The sequence below is a fragment of the Mytilus trossulus genome, unplaced genomic scaffold, assembly GCF_036588685.1.
Source record: "Mytilus trossulus isolate FHL-02 unplaced genomic scaffold, PNRI_Mtr1.1.1.hap1 h1tg000070l__unscaffolded, whole genome shotgun sequence".
NCBI lineage: Eukaryota > Metazoa > Mollusca > Bivalvia > Mytilida > Mytilidae > Mytilus > Mytilus trossulus.
Window position 1 is genome coordinate 295,035 of NW_026963294.1, and position 27,109 is coordinate 322,143.

General features: G+C 35.7%; 2 protein-coding genes across 2 annotated transcripts in view; both read right to left on the reverse strand.

The window, feature by feature from the left end:
* Positions 1-27,109, reverse strand: part of LOC134699495 (uncharacterized) — a 427,645-nt gene that overhangs the window by 266,659 nt on the left and 133,877 nt on the right. The gene's annotated exons all lie outside the window — the stretch shown is intronic.
* The window catches only part of LOC134699496 (uncharacterized), a 29,437-nt gene continuing 24,859 nt past the window's right edge, over positions 22,532-27,109 (reverse strand). Inside the window, exon 11 of the mRNA XM_063561100.1 lies at positions 22,532-23,570. Coding sequence (XP_063417170.1) covers positions 23,182-23,570 — 389 coding nt within the window. The 3' untranslated portion in view covers positions 22,532-23,181. The remainder of the gene's footprint in view (positions 23,571-27,109) is intronic.

Here is a 27,109-nt window from a genome sequence, read left to right on the forward strand (position 1 = left end):
AGCCAGTCAAAACACCAGATTCACACACCACCTTATAACAGTAGACCAAAACCTTTAACTCTCACCACAGCCAGTCAAAACACCAGATTCACACACCACCTTATAGCAGTAGACCAAAACCTTTAACTCTCACCACAGCCAGACAAAACACCAGATTCACACACCACCTTATAGCAGTAGACCAAAACCTTTAACTCTCACCACAGCCAGTCAAAAACACCAGATTCACACACCACCTTATAGCAGTAGACCAAAACCTTTAACTCTCACCACAGCCAGTCAAAACACCAGATTCACACACCACCTTATAGCAGTAGACCTAAACCTTTACCTTTCACCACAGCCAGTCAAAACACCAGATTCACACACCACCTTATAGCAGTAGACCAAAACCTTTACCTTTCACCACTGCCAGTCAAAACACCAGATTCACACACCACCTTATAGCAGTAGACCAAAACCTTTACCTTTCACCACAGCCAGTCAAAACACCAGATTCACACACCACCTTATAACAGTAGACTTAAACCTTTACCTTTCACCACAGCCAGTCAAAACACCAGATTCACACACCACCTTATAACAGTAGACCTAAACCTTTACCTTTCACCACTGCCAGTCAAAACACCAGATTCACACACCACCTTATAGCAGTAGACCAAAACCTTTACCTTTCACCACAGCCAGTCAAAACACCAGATTCACACACCACCTTATAACAGTAGACTTAAACCTTTACCTTTCACCACAGCCAGTCAAAACACCAGATTCACACACCACCTTATAACAGTAGACCTAAACCTTTACCTTTCACCACAGCCAGTCAAAAACACCAGATTCACACACCACCTTATAGCAGTAGACCAAAACCTTTAACTCTCACCACAGCCAGTCAAAAACACCAGATTCACACACCACCTTATAGCAGTAGACCTAAACCTTTACCTTTCACCACAGCCAGTCAAAAACACCAGATTCACACACCACCTTATAGCAGTAGACCAAAACCTTTAACTCTCACCACAGCCAGTCAAAACACCAGATTCACACACCACCTTATAGCAGTAGACCTAAACCTTTACCTTTCACCACAGCCAGTCAAAAACACCAGATTCACACACCACCTTATAACAGTAGACCAAAACCTTTACCTTTCACCACAGCCAGTCAAAACACCAGATTCACACACCACCTTATAGCAGTAGACCAAAACCTTTACCTTTCACCACAGCCAGTCAAAACACCAGATTCACACACCACCTTATAACAGTAGACTTAAACCTTTACCTTTCACCACAGCCAGTCAAAACACCAGATTCACACACCACCTTATAGCAGTAGACCTAAACCTTTACCTTTCACCACAGCCAGTCAAAAACACCAGATTCACACACCACCTTATAGCAGTAGACCTAAACCTTTACCTTTCACCACAGCCAGTCAAAAACACCAGATTCACACACCACCTTATAGCAGTAGACCTAAACCTTTAACTCTCACCACAGCCAGTCAAAACACCAGATTCACACACCACCTTATAGCAGTAGACCAAAACCTTTAACTCTCACCACAGCCAGTCAAAAACACCAGATTCACACACCACCTTATAGCAGTAGACCTAAACCTTTACCTTTCACCACAGCCAGTCAAAACACCAGATTCACACACCACCTTATAGCAGTAGACCAAAACCTTTACCTTTCACCACAGCCAGTCAAAACACCAGATTCACACACAACCTTATAGCAGTAGACCAAAACCTTTAACTCTCACCACAGCCAGTCAAAACACCAGATTCACACACCACCTTATAGCAGTAGACCTAAACCTTTACCTTTCACCACAGCCAGTCAAAAACACCAGATTCACACACCACCTTATAGCAGTAGACCTAAACCTTTACCTTTCACCACAGCCAGTCAAAAACACCAGATTCACACACCACCTTATAACAGTAGACCAAAACCTTTAACTCTCACCACAGCCAGTCAAAACACCAGATTCACACACCACCTTATAACAGTAGACCTAAACCTTTACCTTTCACCACAGCCAGTCAAAACACCAGATTCACACACCACCTTATAGCAGTAGACCTAAACCTTTAACTCTCACCATAGCCAGTCAAAACACCAGATTCACACACCACCTTATAGCAGTAGACCTAAACCTTTACCTTTCACCACAGCCAGTCAAAAACACCAGATTCACACACCACCTTATAGCAGTAGACCTAAACCTTTACCTTTCACCACAGCCAGTCAAAACACCAGATTCACACACCACCTTATAACAGTAGACCTAAACCTTTACCTTTCACCACAGCCAGTCAAAACACCAGATTCACACACCACCTTATAGCAGTAGACCTAAACCTTTAACTCTCACCATAGCCAGTCAAAACACCAGATTCACACACCACCTTATAGCAGTAGACCTAAACCTTTACCTTTCACCACAGCCAGTCAAAACACCAGATTCACACACCACCTTATAGCAGTAGACCTAAACCTTTACCTTTCACCACTGCCAGTCAAAAACACCAGATTCACACACCACCTTATAGCAGTAGACCTAAACCTTTAACTCTCACCACAGCCAGTCAAAACACCAGATTCACACACCACCTTATAGCAGTAGACCAAAACCTTTAACTCTCACCACAGCCAGTCAAAACACCAGATTCACACACCACCTTATAGCAGTAGACCTAAACCTTTACCTTTCACCACTTTCACCACAGCCAGTCAAAACACCAGATTCACACACTACCTTATAGCAGTAGACCAAAACCTTTACCTTTCACCACAGCCAGTCAAAAACACCAGATTCACACACCACCTTATAACAGTAGACCAAAACCTTTAACTCTCACCACAGCTAGTCAAAACACCAGATTCACACACCACCTTATAGCAGTAGACCAAAACCTTTAACTCTCACCACAGCCAATCAAGAACACCAGATTCACACACCACCTTATAACAGTAGACCAAAACCTTTACCTCTCACCACAGCCAGTCAAAACACCAGATTCACACACCACCTTATAGCAGTAGACCTAAACCTTTACCTTTCACCACTTTCACCACAGCCAGTCAAAACACCAGATTCACACACCACCTTATAGCAGTAGACCAAAACCTTTACCTTTCACCACAGCCAGTCAAAAACACCAGATTCACACACCACCTTATAACAGTAGACCAAAACCTTTAACTCTCACCACAGCCAGTCAAAACACCAGATTCACACACCACCTTATAGCAGTAGACCAAAACCTTTAACTCTCACCACAGCCAGTCAAAAACACCAGATTCACACACCACCTTATAGCAGTAGACCTACACCTTTACCTTTCACCACAGCCAGTCAAAACACCAGATTCACACACCACCTTATAGCAGTAGACCTACACCTTTACCTTTCACCACAGCCAGTCAAAACACCAGATTCACACACCACCTTATAGCAGTAGACCAAAACCTTTAACTCTCACCACAGCCAGTCAAAAACACCAGATTGACACACCACCTTATAGCAGTAGACCAAAACCTTTACCTTTCACCACAGTCAGTCAAAAACACCAGATTCACACACCACCTTATAGCAGTAGACCAAAACCTTTAACTCTCACCACAGCCAGTCAAAAACACCAGATTGACACACCACCTTATAGCAGTAGACCAAAACCTTTACCTTTCACCACAGTCAGTCAAAAACACCAGATTCACACACCACCTTATAGCAGTAGACCAAAACCTTTAACTCTCACCACAGCCAGTCAAAACACCAGATTCACACACCACCTTATAGCAGTAGACCAAAACCTTTAACTCTCACCACAGCCAGTCAAAACACCAGATTCACAAACCACCTTATAGCAGTAGACCTAAACCTTTACCTTTCACCACAGCCAGTCAAAACACCAGATTCACACACCACCTTATAGCAGTAGACCAAAACCTTTAACTTTCACCACAGCCAGTCAAAAACACCAGATTCACACACCACCTTATAGCAGTAGACCTAAACCTTTACCTTTCACCACAGCCAGTCAAAACACCAGATTCACACACCACCTTATAGCAGTAGACCAAAACCTTTAACTCTCACCACAGCCAGTCAAAACACCAGATTCACACACCACCTTATAGCAGTAGACCAAAACCTTTAACTCTCACCACAGCCAGTCAAAAACACCAGATTCACACACCACCTTATAGCAGTAGACCAAAACCTTTACCTTTCACCACAGCCAGTCAAAACACCAGATTCACACACCACCTTATAACAGTAGACCAAAACCTTTAACTCTCACCACAGCCAGTCAAAAACACCAGATTCACACACCACCTTATAGCAGTAGACCTAAACCTTTAACTTTCACCACAGCCAGTCAAAACACCAGATTCACACACCACCTTATAGCAGTAGACCAAAACCTTTAACTCTCACCACAGCCAGTCAAAACACCAGATTCACACACCACCTTATAGCAGTAGACCAAAACCTTTAACTCTCACCACAGCCAGTCAAAACACCAGATTCACACACCACCTTATAGCAGTAGACCTAAACCTTTACCTTTCACCACAGCCAGTCAAAACACCAGATTCACACACCACCTTATAGCAGTAGACCAAAACCTTTAACTCTCACCACAGCCAGTCAAAACACCAGATTCACACACCACCTTATAACAGTAGACCAAAACCTTTAACTCTCACCACAGCCAGTCAAAACACCAGATTCACACACCACCTTATAGCAGTAGACCTAAACCTTTACCTTTCACCACAGCCAGTCAAAACACCAGATTCACACACCACCTTATAGCAGTAGACCTAAACCTTTAACTCTCACCACAGCCAGTCAACACACCAGATTCACACACCACCTTATAGCAGTAGACCTAAACCTTTACCTTTCACCACAGCCAGTCAAAACACCAGATTCACACACCACCTTATAGCAGTAGACCAAAACCTTTAACTCTCACCACAGCCAGTCAAAACACCAGATTCACACACCACCTTATAGCAGTAGACTTAAACCTTTACCTTTCACCACAGCCAGTCAAAACACCAGATTCACACACCACCTTATAACAGTAGACCAAAACCTTTAACTCTCACCACAGCCAGTCAAAAACACCAGATTCACACACCACCTTATAGCAGTAGACCTAAACCTTTAACTTTCACCACAGCCAGTCAAAACACCAGATTCACACACCACCTTATAGCAGTAGACCAAAACCTTTAACTCTCACCACAGCCAGTCAAAACACCAGATTCACACACCACCTTATAGCAGTAGACCAAAACCTTTAACTCTCACCACAGCCAGTCAAAACACCAGATTCACACACCACCTTATAGCAGTAGACCTAAACCTTTACCTTTCACCACAGCCAGTCAAAACACCAGATTCACACACCACCTTATAGCAGTAGACCAAAACCTTTAACTCTCACCACAGCCAGTCAAAACACCAGATTCACACACCACCTTATAACAGTAGACCAAAACCTTTAACTCTCACCACAGCCAGTCAAAACACCAGATTCACACACCACCTTATAGCAGTAGACCTAAACCTTTACCTTTCACCACAGCCAGTCAAAACACCAGATTCACACACCACCTTATAGCAGTAGACCTAAACCTTTAACTCTCACCACAGCCAGTCAACACACCAGATTCACACACCACCTTATAGCAGTAGACCTAAACCTTTACCTTTCACCACAGCCAGTCAAAACACCAGATTCACACACCACCTTATAGCAGTAGACCAAAACCTTTAACTCTCACCACAGCCAGTCAAAACACCAGATTCACACACCACCTTATAGCAGTAGACTTAAACCTTTACCTTTCACCACAGCCAGTCAAAACACCAGATTCACACACCACCTTATAGCAGTAGACCTAAACATTTACCTTTCACCACAGCCAGTCAAAACACCAGATTCACACACCACCTTATAGCAGTAGACCTAAACCTTTAACTCTCACCACAGCCAGTCAACACACCAGATTCACACACCACCTTATAGCAGTAGACCTAAACCTTTACCTTTCACCACAGCCAGTCAAAACACCAGATTCACACACCACCTTATAGCAGTAGACCAAAACCTTTAACTCTCACCACAGCCAGTCAAAACACCAGATTCACACACCACCTTATAGCAGTAGACTTAAACCTTTACCTTTCACCACAGCCAGTCAAAACACCAGATTCACACACCACCTTATAGCAGTAGACCAAAACCTTTAACTCTCACCACAGCCAGTCAAAACACCAGATTCACACACCACCTTATAACAGTAGACCAAAACCTTTACCTTTCACCACAGCCAGTCAAAACACCAGATTCACACACCACCTTATAGCAGTAGACCAAAACCTTTAACTCTCACCACAGCCAGTCAAAAACACCAGATTCACACACCACCTTATAACAGTAGACCAAAACCTTTAACTCTCACCACAGCCAGTCAAAACACCAGATTCACACACCACCTTATAGCAGTAGACTTAAACCTTTACCTTTCACCACAGCCAGTCAAAACACCAGATTCACACACCACCTTATAGCAGTAGACCAAAACCTTTAACTCTCACCACAGCCAGTCAAAAACACCAGATTCACACACCACCTTATAACAGTAGACCAAAACCTTTAACTCTCACCACAGCCAGTCAAAAACACCAGATTCACACACCACCTTATAGCAGTAGACCTCAACCTTTACCTTTCACCACAGCCAGTCAAAACACCAGATTCACACACCACCTTATAGCAGTAGACCTCAACCTTTACCTTTCACCACAGCCAGTCAAAACACCAGATTCACACACCACCTTATAGCAGTAGACCTAAACCTTTACCTTTCACCACAGCCAGTCAAAAACACCAGATTCACACACCACCTTATAACAGTAGACCAAAACCTTTACCTTTCACCACAGCCAGTCAAAAACACCAGATTCACACACCACCTTATAGCAGTAGACCTAAACCTTTACCTTTCACCACAGCCAGTCAAAACACCAGATTCACACACCACCTTATAGCAGTAGACCTAAACCTTTACCTTTCACCACAGCCAGTCAAAAACACCAGATTCACACACCACCTTATAGCAGTAGACCAAAACCTTTACCTTTCACCACAGCCAGTCGAAAACACCAGATTCACACACCACCTTATAACAGTAGACCTAAACATTTACCTTTCACCACAGCCAGTCAAAACACCAGATTCACACACCACCTTATAGCAGTAGACCAAAACCTTTAACTCTCACCACAGCCAGTCAAAACACCAGATTCACACACCACCTTATAGCAGTAGACCAAAACCTTTACCTTTCACCACAGCCAGTCAAAACACCAGATTCACACACCACCTTATAGCAGTAGACCAAAACCTTTAACTTTCACCACAGCCAGTCAAAACACCAGATTCACACACCACCTTATAGCAGTAGACCAAAACCTTTACCTTTCACCACAGCCAGTCAAAACACCAGATTCACACACCACCTTATAGCAGTAGACCAAAACCTTTAACTCTCACCACAGCCAGTCAAAACACCAGATTCACACACCACCTTATAGCAGTAGACCAAAACCTTTACCTTTCACCACAGCCAGTCAAAACACCAGATTCACACACCACCTTATAGCAGTAGACCAAAACCTTTAACTCTCACCACAGCCAGTCAAAACACCAGATTCACACACCACCTTATAACAGTAGACCAAAACCTTTAACTCTCACCACAGCCAGTCAAAAACACCAGATTCACCAATTCACTTCAACATCAAACATTTAACACCAAAACAGATTACTTTAAGTACAGCTTTTTCCCGTACACAGTTGTACTTTTGAATTCACTTCCACAAAACATTATCAGTGTCAACTCTTTGGATCAGTTTAAAATACTGATCGAAAGTCAGTATATTTTAAAAATCTACCCTGTTTGTAAATATATGTAAATGTGTTTATTTTTATTTTTGCACACAATTATTTTTGATTTATTATTGATTATTGCACTTAAAATTGTTATCTTTTAATAAGTGTATGTTTACGATGCGCCGACGTATAGTTATCAATGTGCTGATGGATCGTCGTACAATGTAGATGTAGATGTATCTTATTCGTGATACTTTAACAGCTGAATGCACTTCAATGTATGCTGAGTCTCGTTATCATGGTTATATTTATTAAAATAAAACTTGAAAACTGGTATCTAATTTTTCCCAAACTGCATACAATTCTTTTAATTTGTATTTACACTGGCAGTTTCTACATATCCGGTTTGTTGTTTTGGGAACATGTTTTAGTCCGACGCATTTGTGATTGAAACACTTCAGACAGCCATCATAAACGAGTGATGCAGCTATATACAAATCAGTTTTGCAACATACAAAACAACTCTGCAATATCCCTTTATGAAGGATTGAACTTTCAGTGTCTGCCTTGCTCCATCGAGCCATTTAACTATTATAATATATATAGATATATTTATATAATTATACTACTAATACTACTACTAGACATTTGCAGAAACTATCATACACCTACGATTAGGATAACAACTACACTTACAGATAGCATTTAAATATTGGGTACTCTCAAAGTTTAAATATAAAATGTCGTTCCAAATCAAATCTAACTCATATCAAGGGTTTTTTTTCTATAGTTGAGCAACAGGGTTTAAAAAAAGTATGTAGTAATGTGTATACATTAATTATAATACATGAAGTAATCCAGGTTGGACATGATGCGAATGTACGGAGTATGATTACTTGAAACATCATTTAATGAATTTGACACGAGACGTAAAAACAAATTGTAATTGTCGTTGGCTAGCTTGTGACAATTAAAAAAAAAAATAAAAATACAGAAATCCGAGGAAAATTTAAAACGGCTCCGAGGAAAATTTAAAGGCAGTGGCTATTTGACCGGCACCGGCAAAATAGCAAATTTGCTATTTGACCGTCATCGGCTAAATAGCAAATTTGCTATTTAGCCGGCACTAAATAAAACTGTTCATTGGTGTGATTGGTAGGGAATAAAAAATCTTAATACTAATTTAAAATCATTTTATCACAATATCAAGCATTAAAAATACAGTACAATAAAAAAATAAAAGATTTTCATAAATAAATAGTTTATAACTTTATATCATTCATTAAAGCATGAAAACACATTTGTAAATACATAATTAAATATGTTTTTTCTAAAATATTTATAACAAAATGTTGATTTTCAAATTTAAATCTGTGTAAAATCTATGGTATAATAGCTGCCAGCGATAAAAATAGTGTTATGCAAAACTACATTATAAAACATATATGACAGACAATATTAATAGCTGTTTGCTATGAATTTCAAATGGACACATGATTCAACATTTGCAATTGTTACAAAACCAATTCTTTGCCTTTGGAAGTTGTTTAGTCTAGCTACTCTAGCACAAGATAAATGTTGCCACTCAAAACAGGAACTACACATTACACTGGCTTCCTTTGAATCTACATCGTGTGTGCATATGTTACATATGTAGATAGGGTTCTTTTTTTCCTCTTTATATACGCTCTAAACAGCAAGGGGTGTAGCTAGGCCCGCAAAATGATGTTTACTCAAAGCCGGGGGTAAGTCCTATGGCGAGGGGTCTTGGGGCCCCTCAAGGCCCCTGGAAGCTCTGGTGTGAATAGTGAAAAATTCTGCATTCTCGCAATTTCCTGGAACTTAACATGACCTCAGAAAAATCATATAATAATTTGAAGAAAAAAAAAATTAGAGAAAAACAAACTTCTGATGTGTATTGGGTTGAGCTAGATTGGATAATAAGAAGCAGCGTCTGTGCAACTTACATGCTATTTTTCAAAATAAGAAAATACATAAATAAATACAATTACATTTCTCTTTGTTTTAGTCTTTTTTTCACCTTTTCATGATCAAATATAATTCTAAAAATTAAGGAACATTTCCTTCTTATACTGAAAAAATGTGTTTGATGAAATTTTTATTTTTTCACGGTTTTTGTTTGAAAGACCAAGCCAGATAATCGCTTGATTATAATTGTATTTCTCAAGTCTTCTCGTGGTTCTGAAAGACCATTCTGCGATTGCATCGGCAACACAATCACAAAATGCTGTTTCCGTAAATGAAAAGAGTATACTAGTTTCCGGAATGTAGTATAGCTACAAAGTGGGCCGGCTATTATCATATTTGTATTTTACTTTTTTAATTTATCGTATTACTTCACTTCTATTCATAATAGATTCACCATATTTTTATTTTTGTCAAATTTTCGATGTGTACACAGTTTTTTAATTTTTTTTAAGAAGTTTAAGGTTGTACCTAACACTACAGGGAGATAACTCTGTAAAATCAACTAAACGTTTTAATTACGTTGTGTTATTAAGGGAATATTAAGCTTCTCAATGATCAATATAAGTGTTTGTCAAACTGCTATATAACCAGTGTATTTTTTCTGATAAAAACGGTTGGTTCAATTTTTTTGAATTTTTTTATATTTTTGTCAATTGGTCAAAGTAAATACTTTGTCAAATTTTTATGAAAATTAAACGAGCCAAAATAATTTTAGTTAAAGTGTTGGGTACCACCTTGAGTGTTTATATGAGCAACAGTAACAAAAGTTTTTTAATTAGAAAATTTTGATATTTAATCATTATTCTTAAATTTTAATTGCAGTTAGATATAATTTAATCAGAGCCGGATAAATAGCAAATTTGCTATTTTGCCGGTGCCGGTCAAATAGCCACTGACAAATTTTAAACGGATCCCTGATCAAATCGCAAAATCAAAAGATAAAATAACTCTAAAAATTAAGGAACATTTCCTTCTTATACTGAAAAAAATGTGTTTGATGAAATTTTTATTTTTTCACGGTTTTTGTTTGAAAGACCAAGCCAGATAATCGCTTGATTATAATTGTATTTCTCAAGTCTTCTCGTGGTTCTGAAAGACCATTCTGCGATTGCATCGGCAACACAATCACAATTCCCAGCAGGCATTCAACGTTGAACCGACGTTGAAAATATGTTGAAATTTGGTTGTAGCGTTGATCAACGTAAAATCAACGTTGTATCAACGTCAATTGTATCAACGTTTAAAACACGTTGTTGAATCAACGTTGATTTGTGGTTAGAATTTTCAACGTTGAACTGCCAACGTTGAATCAACATTGAATTTGAGTTGATGCTTTCAATGTTTTAATTGGTTGAAAATATAACGTTGATAAATGGTTTAGTTAAGGTTGGTGACTTTAAATGTCAACCTTCAAGATGAGATTGATCGACCAAATTTTATGTTTATTCCTGTCTGCTTAATTGATGACTTTTATATTGGTTTAATGATGTTTTTTTTAATAAATTCAATGATTAATGTTTCATATATAAATTAATCTTTAAATTGCGATAACATTATTATATTATAATTACTCGAAACGGATATCTTTTTCTGATTGGCACATGCGTAGAAGACAGACATTTCGAATTTATTTGCGCCAATTTGGTTACCACATTAGTTGCTCTCAGCAGTGTAAAATAAGTATAATTTTCATTTATTGTTTGATTTAATGATATATTGTAATTTAAGATATACACTCATGACAATAGTGCAGCGTTGACCTTTTTATATGAGTATAGGCCTAGTTTTTAAATTGTTATTTGGATGGAGAGTTGTCTCATTGGCACTCACACCACATCTTCCTATATCTAGTTATTTAAGCAGATCAGATTTAATTTACACGTGTTTGTAATCTCGGGGAACAGCAAGGTTGACCTTAAGATATATTTGTACATTGATTGGGTGCAGCAACTTATTATGTTAAGTCTCGAAAAGGGAGTGTTTTTTTATGAACATTGATTAGGTAATTTAAAGCAAAAGCGTATGGCAAAGAATTGTATCATTGACATTGAATATACTGGGATGGTGGAGTCATAATTAATATATCATGGAACATCGGTTGAAATTGAAAACAAAATATTCGTCTGGTAATTAATAATAAATAATTATTAAAGTTCGCCGAAGCGATCTCATACTAGTTCTTGTATATGTTTTATATGTTGATATAATTAAAAGTCAAGGCTTTACAACACATGGCATTCTTGACCTTAATTGCAACACATTCAAAACAAACAATTTTTTTTCTCTGGGTCAGAATAGATGTCACTCACAGCATGTATTCCGATAATTTATCAATGAAGCAATACGGCAGATAAGAAACATGTGTAACCATAACAAATCGATACACAATGATCTGTCCAATTTCAAAGTGGTCTATATGATAACGTCTAAATAGATGCTTTTTCAATTGACCGTATTGAATTATTACAGCACAAAAAAAAATCAAGGAAATAAAAGAAATATTCTTTTATTTTTAATGTCTTAATCCATATGCATGTTAATGAAACTTAAATAAGACGTATCACTAGAGACTGGAATATATTGCAGTTTGTAGAAAAATGTAAACACAGGTTAAAAGTTTAGCAGCCATAGAGAAAGTATCTATTGATGAAGGATCATGAAAAATTTAGATGTAAAATGACATATATTGATATAGTTTATTATACATGAATAATATTTATTTTTAATTTTATAGAAGTAAGGCATCTTGAGATGACCATCGAAAGCACTTAAAATTATATAATGAAATTATTTAATCTTAGGAGGAGTGTGGGTTAAGATCGCGGTGCTTGCGGTGCATTATTGTTTCTCCAGATGAGTGACTGTCAAGATATCGGTGCTTTTGGTGCATCATTGTTTCTCAAGATGAGTGACTGTGAAGATATCGGTGCTTGTTATGCAGTATTGTATCTCAAGATGAGGTACTGCCAAGATCTAGGTGCTTGTGGTGCATTATTGTTTCTAAAGATGAGTGACTGTCAAGATATCGGTGCTTGTGGTGCTGTTTTGTATCTCAAGATGAGTGCATGCCAAGATATCGGTGCTTGTGTTGCATTATTGTTTCGTAAAATGAGTGACTGTCAAGATATCGGTGCTTGTGGTGCAGTATTGTTTCTCAAGCTGAGTGAATGCCAAGATCTCGGTGCTTGTGTTGCATTATTGTTTCTCAAGATGAGTGACTGTCAGGATATCGGTGCGTGTGGTGCATTTTTGTTTCTCAAGATGAGTGACTGTCAAGATATCGGTGCTTATGGTGCATTATTGTTTCTCAAGATGAGTGACTGTCAAGATCTCGGTGCTTGTGTTGCATTATTGTTTCTCAAGATGAGTGACTGTCAAGATCTCGGTGCTTGTGTTGCATTATTGTTTCTCAAGATGAGTGACTGTCAAGATATCGGTGCTTGTGGTGCTGTTTTGTATCTCAAGATGAGTGCATGCCAAGATATCGGTGCTTGTGTTGCATTATTGTTTCGTAAAATGAGTGACTGTCAAGATATCGGTGCTTGTGGTGCAGTATTGTTTCTCAAGATGAGTGAATGCCAAGATCTCGGTGCTTGTGTTGCATTATTGTTTCTCAAGATGAGTGACTGTCAGGATATCGGTGCGTGTGGTGCATTTTTGTTTCTCAAGATGAGTGACTGTCAAGATATCGGTGCTTATGGTGCATTATTGTTTCTCAAGATGAGTGACTGTCAAGATCTCGGTGCTTGTGTTGCATTATTGTTTCTCAAGATGAGTGACTGTCAAGATCTCGGTGCTTGTGTTGCATTATTGTTTCTCAAGATGAGTGACTGTCAAGATATCGGTGCTTGTGGTGCATTTTTGTTTCTCAAAATTAGTGACTGTCAAGATCTAGGTGCTTGTGGTGCTGTATTGTATCTCAAGATGAGTGACTGTCAAGATCTCGGTGCTTGTGTTGCATTATTGTTTCTCAAGATGAGTGACTGTCAAGATCTCGGTGCTTGTGTTGCATTATTGTTTCTCAAGATGAGTGACTGTCAAGATATCGGTGCTTGTGGTGCATTTTTGTTTCTCAAAATTAGTGACTGTCAAGATCTAGGTGCTTGTGGTGCTGTATTGTATCTCAAGATGAGTGACTGTCAAGATCTAGGTGCTTGTGGTGCAGTATTGTTTCTCAAGATGAGTGACTGTCAAGATCTCGGTGCTTGTGGTTCATTATTGTTTCTCAAGATGAGTGACTTTCAAGATCTCGGTGCTTGCGGTGCAGTATTGTATCTCAAGATGAGTGACTGTCAAGATCTCGGAGCTTGTGGTGCATTATTGTTTCTCAAGATGAGTGACTGTCAAGATCTCGGTGCTTGTGGTTTATTATTGTTTCTCAAGATGAGTGACTGTCAAGATATCGGTGCTTGTGGTGCAGTATTGTATCTCAAGATGAGTGACTGTCAAGATATCGGTGCTTATGGTGCAGTATTTTATCTCAAGATGAGTGACTGTCAAAATCTCAATGCTTGTGGTCCCCCTTGAGAGGGAAACATTGGTTTATTATATAATGCATCACTGAAGCATGACTTGAGCCCTCTCACTCTTTAATGCAGTCAGTGGACCCCCTTATGAAAATTTCAGGATCCGCTACTCAGATTCCAGAGTCATGTTGGATTCTTGAAGACAAACTTCCCGTAATGCTACAATAATAATTATTGGACTTAGTTTTTCAACCGATTATTGAAAAAATGTAAGATCAGAACAATTGTGATCTCCGAGGAAAATTCAAATTTGAAAGTCCCCTATGAAAGGTTTTTGATGTCCAAATTTTGTAAGCGTGTTTATTTATAAGTTAAGGAGGGAATTGACAATTTGAAAATGCTGCAATTCAATAAACGTATTTTTTTGTAGATGATGCCTTACCAAAAAATCCATGTCTGTAAAGAACATCTCGGGTAAAAAGAATAACTATGCCTCTGGTGCCCAAGCTTGACCGATTGAAAAAATAACAGGTGAGTATTGAAATATATACCATTGTTTTTTCACATAAAAGTGTGAGGAATTTTGTCACAAGTTTTTTAAATGGGCCCTACATCGTTGTCTAATAAAATCTTAATGTTTGTTTTTATTAAAATAATTTATAATTTACTATCTGAACTCAAGTTTAAAAAAAACTGTCATGTTAAATATTACTTAATATCTATAGAAATAACTATATCACTCATATGACACATAATGAAATTAACAAAGTTAAGTTAAAGATGGTACAATATGTTTTTTAGCTCACCTGGCCCGAAGGGCCAAGTGAGCTTTTCTCATCACTTGGCGTCCGTCGTCCGTCGTCCGTCGTCGTCCGTCGTCGTCCGTCGTCCGTCGTCGTCGTCGTCCGTCGTCGTTAACTTTTACAAAAATCTTCTCCTCTGAAACTACTGGGCCAAATCAAACCAAACTTGGCCACAATCATCATTGGGGTATCTAGTTTAAAAAATGTGTGGCGTGACCCGGTCAACCAACCAAGATGGCTGCCACGGCTAAAAATAGAACATAGGGGTAAAATGCAGTTTTTGGCTTAAAACTCAAAAACCAAAGCATTTAGAGCAAATCTGACATGGGGTAAAAATGTTTATCAGGTCAAGATCTATCTGCCCTGAAATTTTCAGATGAATCGGTCAATCGGTTGTTGGGTTGCTGCCCCTGAATTGGTAATTTTGAAGAAATTTTGCTGTTTTTGGTTATTATCTTGAATATTATTATAGTTAGAGATAAACTGTAAACAGCAATAATGTTCAGCAAAGTAAGATCTACAAATAAGTCAACATGACCAAAATGGTCAGTTGACCCGTTTATGAGTTATTGCCCTTTATAGTCAATTTTTAACCATTTTTCGTAAATTAAAGTAATCTTTTACAAAAATCTTCTCCTCTGAAACTACTTGGCCAAATTAATCCAAACTTGGCCACAATCATCTTTGGGGTATCTAGTTTAAAAAATGTGTGGCGTGACCTGGTCAACCAACCAAGATGGCCGCCACCGCTAAAAATAGAACATAGGGGTAAAATGCAGTTTTTGGCTTATAACTCAAAAACCAAAGCATTTTGAGGAAATCTGACATGGGATAAAAATGTTTATCAGGTCAAGAACTATCTGCCCTGAAATTTTGAGATGAATCGGTCAATCGGTTGTTGGGTTGCTGCCCCTGAATTGGTAATTTTGAGGAAATTTTGCTGTTTTTGGTTATTATCTTGAATATTATTATAGATAGAGATAAATTGTAAACAGCAATAATGTTCAGCAAAGTAAGATCTACAAATAAGTCAACATGACCAAAATGGTCAGTTGACCCCTTTAGGAGTTATTGCCCTTTATAGTCAATCTTTAACCATTTTTCATAAATCCTAAGTAATCTTTTACAAAATCTCCACTGAAACTACTAGGCCACAATCATCTTTGGGGTATCTAGTTTGAAAAATGTGTCCGATGACCTGGCCATTCAACCAAGATGGCCGCCACGGCTAAAAATAGAACATAGGGGTAAAATGCAGTTTTTTGCTTATAACTATGAAACCAAAGCATCTAGAGCAAATCTGACAAGAAGTTAAATTGTTAATCAAGTCAATATCTATCTGCCCTGAATTTTTCAGATGAATTGGACAACTGGTTGTTGGGTTGCTGCCCTCCAATTGGTAATTTTTAAAGAAATTTTGCTGTTTTTGGTTATCTTGAATACTATTATAGATAGCGATAAACTGTAAACAGCAATAATGTTCAGCAAAGTAAGATCTACAAATAAGTCAACATGACCTAAATGGTCAATTGACCCCTTAAGGAGTTATTGCCCTTTATAGTCAATTTTTAACAATTTTCATTAATTTGGTAAATTTATGTAAATTTTTACCAAATATAGTTCTCTGTTACTAATGGGCAAAGTTCATGATAGATATAATTGTAAGAAGCAAAATCGTTCAGTAAAGTAAGAACTTCAAACACATCACCATCACCAAAATACAATTTTGTCATGAATCCATTTGTGTCCTTTGTTCAATATGCACATAGACCAAGGTGAGCGACACAGGCTCTTTAGAGCCTCTAGTTTTGTCTGTTGCAGATGATGTAGTAACAAGTTTCGAATGTAAAATTAGAGACCACAATATGGAACAACAGTACAAGAAATCTAGCAGATGGACTATTTTTTTTTTTAAATAAAATTAAATATTCAGGTTGTGTTTGTTTTACATTGTAAGAGGCATGTGAGGGTAACTTGTTATTTAACTACTGTGTTATGTCACAAACATATTTTGAGTGTGAACATAATAGTTATTAGCAAAGCAAGATCATGTCTATTAAGAAAGGTGAAGGGAAAATGTATACCAACGAAACTACATACTACATGTACACCAACCACCAACATATAGTTGTGCGACAGTTTTATTACACATAAAATGGCATTGATGGATATAATAAAGGGTAATAATTTCAACTGTTAAAAAAGCTCAAATCGATTATTGTTTAACATCCTATTATCCACATTTACCACATTAAAAGTTTACCTGGACACAAATCCCACCCATTTTCAACATACACTGATCACAGTTCAACAAACATTCGACCTGATTTCAACATACACTGACCACAGAACAACCAACATTCGACCTGATTTCTACATACACTTATAACACTTCAACCAACATGCGACCTGATTTCAACATACACTGACCAAAGAACAACCAAAATTCGACCAGATTTCAACATACAACAACCGAAATTCAACCAACAATCGACTTGTTTTCAACAAACCTCGACCAAATTTAGACCGAAATTCTACCTATTTTCAACGTTGAAATCTGACGTTGAAATAACGTTATGTTTTCAACGTCATATCAATTTTCAATCCAACACTACTTTTCAACATGGATGCAACGTTGAAATCTGACGAGCATTCAATGTTGATTCAACGTTGTTGTGCCTGCTGGAAATGCTGTTTCCGTAAATGAAAAGAGTATACTAGTTTCCGGAATGTAGTATAGCTACAAAGTGGGCCGGCTATTATCATATTTCTATTTTACTTTTTAAATTTATCGTATTACTTCACTTCTATTCATAATAGATTCACCATATTTTTATTTTTGTCAAATTTTCGATGTGTACACAGTTTTTTAATTTTTTTTAGATAAGAAGTTTAAGGTTGTACCTAACACTACAGGGAGATAACTCTGTAAAATCAACTAAACGTTTTAATTACGTTGTGTTATTAAGGGAATATTAAGCTTCTCAATGATCAAAATAAGTGTTTGTCAAACTGCTATATAACCAGTGGATTTTTTTGATAAAAACGGTTGGTTCAATTTTTTTGAATTTTTTATATTTTTGTCAATTGGTCAAAGTAAATACTTTGTCAAATTTTTATGAAAATTAAACGAGCCAAAATAATTTTAGTTAAAGTGTTGGGTACCACCTTGAGTGTTTATATGAGCAACAGTAACAAAAGTTTTTTAAATAGAAAATTTTGATATTTAATCATTATTCTTAAATTTTAATTGCAGTTAGATATAATTTAATCAGAGCCGGATAAATAGCAAATTTGCTATTTTGCCGGTGCCGGTCAAATAGCCACTGACAAATTTTAAACGGATCCCTGATCAAATCGTAAAATCAAAAGATAAAACACATCAAACGAATGGACAACAACTGTCATATTCCTGACTTGGAACGGGCATTTTCTTATGTAGAAAGAGGTGGATAGAGGTGGATTAAACTTGCTTTCAGCAATATTTAGTGGTAAGATCAACTTAGAAGCACGTTGACAATTTTTATGTTAATGCATTGACATACATTTTCCTGTTGTTTTAAAGAATGAAGTGATCAGCGGTTTGGTGTTTTCCCCATAATTAATATTGCCAATAATTAAGAAGTTCCGGGTCGAATCGATACCAATAATATATTCATCTGTTAACTATTACATTATCTGTACGTTCCGCATCTGACAGGATCTGAAATTCGGCAGTTTATTTATTTCAAAGAATATTCGTGTATTGAAAAAATTGTGTAAATTAATTAGAATTATCAATATAGAAGTATGTTCTCCAGGTTGATCAACAATCTGTCATTCTTGTTGCTCGTATTTGTGCAAACTTGTCATGCGCAAAATCTGTATGTTATTGTATGTAAAAATATCTTTCTTTGTACCATTTACTTGGTTTTATAAGAAATAAAGAATCTTGAATCTTGACAGGAGTACCACGAAATGCTGTATTTAAGATTTTGCTATATACACGGGTCGTAATCACAGGGTTGAAACTACTTAAATATCATTGTCACATTGTTCCCGATTGTAGTACTTTAATCAGTATGACATTTTATAAGATGACAATACGAATAATAAAAATCTGGACTTAAAATAAGGCGTATAGGTACAGCATGTACAGTTTTCAATTTGTTAGACGTAAAACAGCGAATCAAAGATTCAATTTTATTCATAACTCATAAAGTACAAAACTGTTGATTAAAAAATACTCCTTTCCAGAGACTTTTGTTTTCCAAACAAAATCAATAATACCAATATTAAATTGACAAGTTCCAGGTCGACGGGTTCAAACAGAAAGATGTTAAAAGCAGAGAAAACTTCATCTTATAATCGGCATGACTTTATCAGATGACAATACCAATACTAAAATAAGGTTTACGCATAGTTATATTCTTTAATTCAGTCACAGACCCGCGATATCACGGATGTGTTCTAGTAAATATATATACATATTAAGTTGTGAATATGGTGAAACTAATCCTCAAAATAAGTTTAAAATGCCCTGGTGTGGAATAAACTTGGGTTAAATTGATCATACTTCTTAATTTAATTATTTCAATCCGTTTTAACTATTGTATACTGCCTTAATGATCACATATATAATAATAACTGTTTAAATTTGTTTGCTGGGCATTAATTTACCGTAATTTACCAATTATGGATTCGGTAATTTCCGCTAAAAAACGAAGTTTACCGAATGATCTCATCATTCATAAATCTCATCATACATCAATCTCATCATACCACAAAAAACGTATAATGTTGTGAACACTTAATATAATGTTGTAAGCACTTAATATAATGTTGTGAGCACTTAATATAATGTTGTGAGCACTTAATATAATGTTGTGAACACTGCATATAATGCTGTGATCACTTCATATAATGTTGTGAGCACTACATATAATGATGTGATCACTTCAATTTTCTTGAAATTGTACCGGTCTCGGATAAAGGTAAAGGGCAAAGGTTTAACACGCCATTGGAGATTTTAAAGAAATATACAAAGTTATGGTGTTTTTTTTGCGACATCAAATAAACTCATCATAGATACCAGGATTAAATTTTGTATTTACGCCTGACGCACATTTCATCTACAAAAGACTCATCAGTGACGATCGAATCCAAAAAAGTGAAAAAGGCCAAATAAAGTACAAAGTTGAAAAGCATTGGGGACCAAAATTCCTAAAAGTTTTGCCAAATACAGCTAAGGTAAATTTCTATTCCTGAGGAAGAAAGGCCTTAGTATTTCAAAAATTAAAACGTTTTGTAAACAGTTAATTTATAAATATGACCATATCAATGATAATTAAGTGCTGACTACTGGGTTGGTGATACCCTCGGGGAATTAAAAATCCACCAGCAGTGGCATCGACCCAGTGGTTGTATATAAACTCATCATTTATACCAGGATTAAATTTTGTATTTACGCCAGACGCACATTTCATCTACAAAAGACTCATCAGTGACGCTGGAATCCAAAAAAGTGAAAAAGGCCAAACAAATTACGAAGTTGAAGAGTATTGAGGACCAAAATTCCTAAAAGTTTTGCCAAATACAGCTTAGGTTATCTATTCCTGAGATAGAAAAACTAAGTTAGTATATCAAAAATTCAAAAGTTTTGTAAACAGTTAATTTATAAATATGACCATATCAATGATAATTATCATGTCAGCACAGAGGTGCTGCCTACTGGGCTGGTGATACCCTCGGGGAATTAAAACTCCACCAGCAGTGGCATCGACCTCGTGGTTGTAAATAAACTCATCATAGATTCCAGGATTAAATTTTGTATTTACGCCAGACGCGCGTTTCGTCTACAAAAGACTCATCTGTGACCAAAAGGCCAAATAAAGTACGAAGTTGAAGAGCATTGAGGACCAAAATTCGTAAAAGTTTCGCCAAGTACAGCTAAGGTAATCTATTCCTGAGGTAGAAAAACCTTAGGATTTCAAACACAGCGATTCGAATATGTGCTGTGTTAGTATGTCATCGAAAAGACCTTTTTACAATACAAAAAAATTCATTTGGTTTAACTATGTATCTAATAATAATAATAACAATAATAATTATCGTCGTTAGTTGCAGTCAGGAAAATATTATTAAGTGTTTTACATGCTATCAATCAGACCATTTGTTTTAGCAGTTGGTTATTTCATATTTTTGTCATATCGGGGCATATTTTTTGGCTCCATGCTTAAAAAAAATATGTTGTATAGCCCAGAGTGAAACAAAACTGTATGACAAATTAAAGCTTACTATGCAGTATGGGTTTTACTCATTATTGAAGTCCGTACGGTGACCTACAGTTGTTAATATCTGTGACATGTTGTCTTTTATCTTGTGGAGATTTATCTCATTGACGATCATAGTTACCAAATCTTCTTATTTTTATATACACAGCAATACCCACAAACGTGGAATGTAAAAAACAAAGAATCAGTCATGTTTCAGTGGAAAACAATGCTTTTATTTACATGATACATTCGTTCAACATATACAACAATGACAAAATATACATCAAAATATATGTACACATAGAAACAATTCAACATGCTTTCATTTACAATGTACAAAATTACTGAAGTAAAAACAAATTAATATATACACCCTTCCTAGATTGCTCAATATTTGTATAACACTGCTAGTGAAATTTAGATTCCGCCTTAAATGTCGACCAATAATTTGCCGAGAACAAAGTTTGCTCTAGAGACGAGAAACACTTTTCTCACACCAATTGAAAAATGTGAAAAAAGATAAAAAATTCGAAAAAACTGTTCTTATCAGGTAACTTACGTTACTTGGTAAAAAATAAAATGCTCCACTGGGTGCAGCTTTATGTGAATTCAGAGATATAAACCTGAAAAGTTGGGGCAAGTATCGAAACTACATTCCAACTTGATACAGATTTGGGTTTGAATCACGATTTTAATTTTAGACACAATATAGGTTGTTGACATAACATGAGTGTGGTGATTGGTGAATGATTTTTGAATTGGTCTTTTATCATGATCCAATATCCAAAATCTAAATACATGCTTTGGTGTATCACATCAAGATCTCCCATGTATGCAACTTTCGTTACAAAATTATGTGTACCCCTGATAAGATAATTGTATACAATTAAAGAGAAAACTCACATATATTTTGTTACTGTAAATTCAGAAATTATTGCGATGTATTTATTATTGCGACAAATGCGAAAGGGTTATAATAGCAAAAAAAAATAAAATAAAAATATCTTATATAATTTAAATAAGATTTTTCTCAATATTGCACAAATCTAAATCGCATTACAAAATTGCAATAATAAATGCCAGCAATAATATCTTAATTTACAGTAATTAAAAGTACCATTGCCATAATTAGGCTAAAATAAGACCAACTAGATTAAGACCTCATTAATACATAAGGTTAATGTATAAGTCAGATCATCATGTTGAATACAGGTTAGTATGAAATAAAAACAGCAGGATCAAATTAAGATGATTTTTTTTAACTGAATTACTATGATTGAAGGAGATAAACAGTAGCATTGTATTATGTAAGTGAAATGCGGAATACTTTAATTGAAGTTGATTTGGTTTTCCGTACTTCCCAACTGAGTCTTGTGTAGAGTACACTTGCGTTTGGCGTATCAAATTATAAGCTAGGTTGGTTTTAAAAACAAATAACAAAAATACCAAATGTAGCTGTTACCTCATCTATAAAAAGTATCAGTATAGTGTCACATGGGATGACTAAATCAACAAGATAAACTAAATCTTATTAATTGCATATTCAAAGTGATGACAACTAACATTCTGAGAGTAGTGCATGACAATACATAGTCCTCTGTCTGTTTTAAAGTTATTGTGCTGTAAAAAAATATTAAGATGATTTATAACTTGTCATTGTGTAAACAAATATCAAGTCAATAACTTCGAGCAGGACGAAAAAATGTTTGAAAAAATTATACTAAGCAAAAGCTCTGCTACTTTTTCCTCTTTTGAAAAGGATTAAATCTTTTCAGAAGTGTCTTAACCTTTCCCTCCTTCTCTTTTTTCTCGTGTGGAATGTATTTCTTCACACCTACTGTTTTAATTATTTCCCCTAAACATGAAGCACCTCTTTCAATATTAACCAGAGCTTGGACCAATACACCAATGGTTGGCTTCACTCGTTGATCTTCTCTCCACTGGAATAATATATCTTTGCATTGAGCGACTAAATCCCGTCCATTGTTGTATTGAATGGTATCTAAAGATGTTATGGATAATCCTAATTCTATACCCAGTTGGAATGATACTACTCCTATGACTTGTGCTAGTTCATCCAATATTTCATCTGTTGGAATCAAATCCAAATATTCATCACTAATATCTGTAAAAAATGAATATTTGTATAAACATAATAATTCATAAATGTGTAACTGTATTAATTAACAAAAGCTTCCATTTACATATGTTGATTCTCAAAATCTATTACTTCTTCATTGAAATATGTCAAAAGCATTCCACAGAAAACTTTAATTAGCCAGAGATAGCTGCTGTATTAGTTCATTTATATGTACTGTGGAATCATTCATTTTCGTTGGTACTCATTTTCTTGGATTAAGGATAACTTGCATATTCGTGGATATTTGTATTCCTGGTTTTGGCAAAGTCTGCAAACATTCCTAAAAAAAACTTGTATTTCGTTGAATATTTAAATTTGTGGTTCCACGATATCCACGAAAATTAGTATCCAACAAATGTATCCACAGTTCATTACAGGAATTATAACACAGTACTATTATACTCGCTTTATTATACTCGCTTTATTATACTCCCTTTTCCAACAAAATGCAGATCGACAAAAAATCATTCGTCTTGAAGGATGCCGTTTGTAATAATTTTGAACAAACAGTGTGCACGGATAAACATGGTCCCCATGCATACCGGTTAAAAATTGTTTGTACTGAAACAAAATGCTAATTTGATCAGTACTTTAGAATAGTTTCTGTATAGAAAAAAGTCTAAATGTTATTCTCCTCGTGCAAATATTGAACACTAAATTTAAACTAATGCATATGTATTTTTTTTGGGTGAATACGATTTCACTTAATGAGTTGTAGACATATTGATAACAAAATCATCTCAACGAAGCAAATTGCGAACACCATCTATAAGTTGTTATGATTGTATAACAGTATCAAATTCATATATTCATGCATGACGAAAAAATGGTATGAAAATCTTATTATGTTCATGCATTTTCTAAGTCCAAAAACCATAACTCTGCTAAAAATGCATCCACACTAAAAAAAAATTGTAAACCAACTTATTTCCGCGAGCGATTTATTTGCTTGACTTTCGTAAGTAGAAAAATAACTTGAATATAAATAAATAGTCGCGAATGTGTAAAATTTGGATCTTTACTTAATAGACTTCATCTAGTAAATCAGAAAATCGTGAAATTAAACAGCAAAACGCGAAATAAAGTATCCGCGAAAATAAGTTGGTTTACAGTATGTTACATGTCAAGATAGAACTATATACAAATGTACCACATATCTAATCTAAATCTTCATGCATGACAAAAAAATTAGCAAACTGATTACTTGTGTGCTTGTTCTAACTCTTAAGTTCCCTTACTCTGCTCAAAATCCTTAGAATAGAACAAAATTAAACTTGTTTATAACGCATCATGATAAAACTATATATCAATTATCAAATTAATATCCACAGGAATGCAAATACAAGTGTTGAACACTGAAGTACGAACGGACAAAGTGCAAATCTCAAGGCCCCTGTAGCTTTGCTGTTAGGTAATTAGGTAAATAAATGCATAGTTTTTTTATAGGGGTGTTCATTTTTAATTTACTTAATCAAAACACTTTTTATATTTTCAAACAACATTCATGACCAATAGTTATCTTAGAACTCAATGATGTATGATATTTGTCACTAGTTGCCAATTGAAATAAACTGTGTGTGTCACTTCCCTTTTCAAACAAATACATATTTGTTAAAGAAGAGGGACGAAATATACCAGACGGACAGTCAAACACATAGATTGAAAAGAAACTGACAACGCCATGGCTAAAAATAAAAAGACAAACAGACAAGTTACAGTACAGAAGACAAAACATAGAAAACTAAAGACTAAGCAACACTAACCCCACTAAAAACTTGAGTGATCTCAGGTGCTCGCAACACAACAAAATGGACTATAAAATGTTATGTGTCATAATCTTATGACATATTTCATCATAAAGATGGGCTGTCCCACTAGAGAATGAGGGGTAGCAGACATTACAAATACAGAACTAGAGGCTCTAAAGAGCCTGTGTTGCTCACCTTGGTCTATGTGAATATTAAACAAAGGACACAGATGGATTCATGACAAAATTGTGTTTTGGTGATGGTGATGTGTTTGTACATCTTATTTTACTGAACATTCTTGCTTCTTACAATTATCTGTATCTATAATGAACTTGGCCCAATCAAGTTTCAGTGGAAAATGGTAGTAAAAATTTACAAATTTTATAAAAATTGTTAAAAATTTACTATAAAGAACAATAACTCCTTAAGGGGGTTAATTGACCATTTTGGTCATGTTGACTCATTTTTAGGTCTGACTTTGTTGTGCATTATTGCTGTTTACAGTTTATCTTGATCTTTTATAATATTCAAGATAATAACAAAAAAAGGCAAAATTTCCTGAAAATTACCAATTCAGGCACAGCAACCCAACAACCGGTTGTCCGATCCATGTGAATTTTTTTTTGAGGTATATGCCAAAAACTGCATTTTACCCCTGTTCTATTTTTAACCGTGGTGGCCATCTTGAATGGATGGCCAGGTCACCTAACACATTTTTTAAACTAGATACCCAAAAGATGATTGTGGTCAAGTTTGGATTAATTTGGCCCAGTAGTTTCAGAGGAGAAGATTTTTGTAAAAGATTACTAAGATTTACGAAAAATGATTAAAAATTGACTATAAAGGACAATTACTCCTAAAGGGGTAAACTGACCATTTCAGTCATGTTGACTTATTTGTAAATCTTACTTTGCTGAAAATTATTGCTGTTTACAGTTTATCTCTATCTATAATAATATTCAAGAAAATAACCAAAAACAGCAAAATTTCCTTCAAATTACCTATTCACGGGTAGCAACCCAACAATGGGTTGTCCAATTCATCTGAAAATTTCAGAGCAGATAGATCTTGACCTGATTAACAATTTTATGGCGGCCGTCTTGGTTGGTTGGCCAGGTCACCAGACACATTTTTGAAACTAACTACCTCAATAATGATTGTGGCCAAGTTTGGATTAATTTGGCCCAGTAGTTTCAGAAGAGAATATTTTTGTAAAAGATTACTAAGATTTACGAACTAGAGGCTCTCAAGAGCCTGTGTCGCTCACCTTGGTCCATGTGAATATTAAACAATGAACACAGATAAATTCATGACAAATTGTGTTTTGGTGATGGTGATGTGTTTGTAGATCTTACTTTACTGAACATTCTTGTTGCTACAATTATCTATATCTATAATGAACTTTGCCCAGTAATTACAGTGGAAAATATTTTCTAAAAATTTACAAAAATTTACAAAAATTTATGAAAATTGTTAAAAATTGACTATAAAGGGCAATAACTCCTTAAAGGGTCATTTGACCTTTCTGTGCTGAACATTATTGCTGTTTACAGTTCATCTCTTTCTATAATAATATTCAAGATAATAACCAAAAACTGCAAAAAATTATTTAAAATTACTATTTTTTTGGCAGAACCCAACAAAAGGTTGTCTGATTTGTCTGAAAATTTCAGGGCAGATAGATCTTGATCTGATAAACAATTTTATAATTTGACAGATTTGCTCTAAATGCTTTGGTTTCAGAGATATAAGCCAAAGACTACATGTCACCCCTAT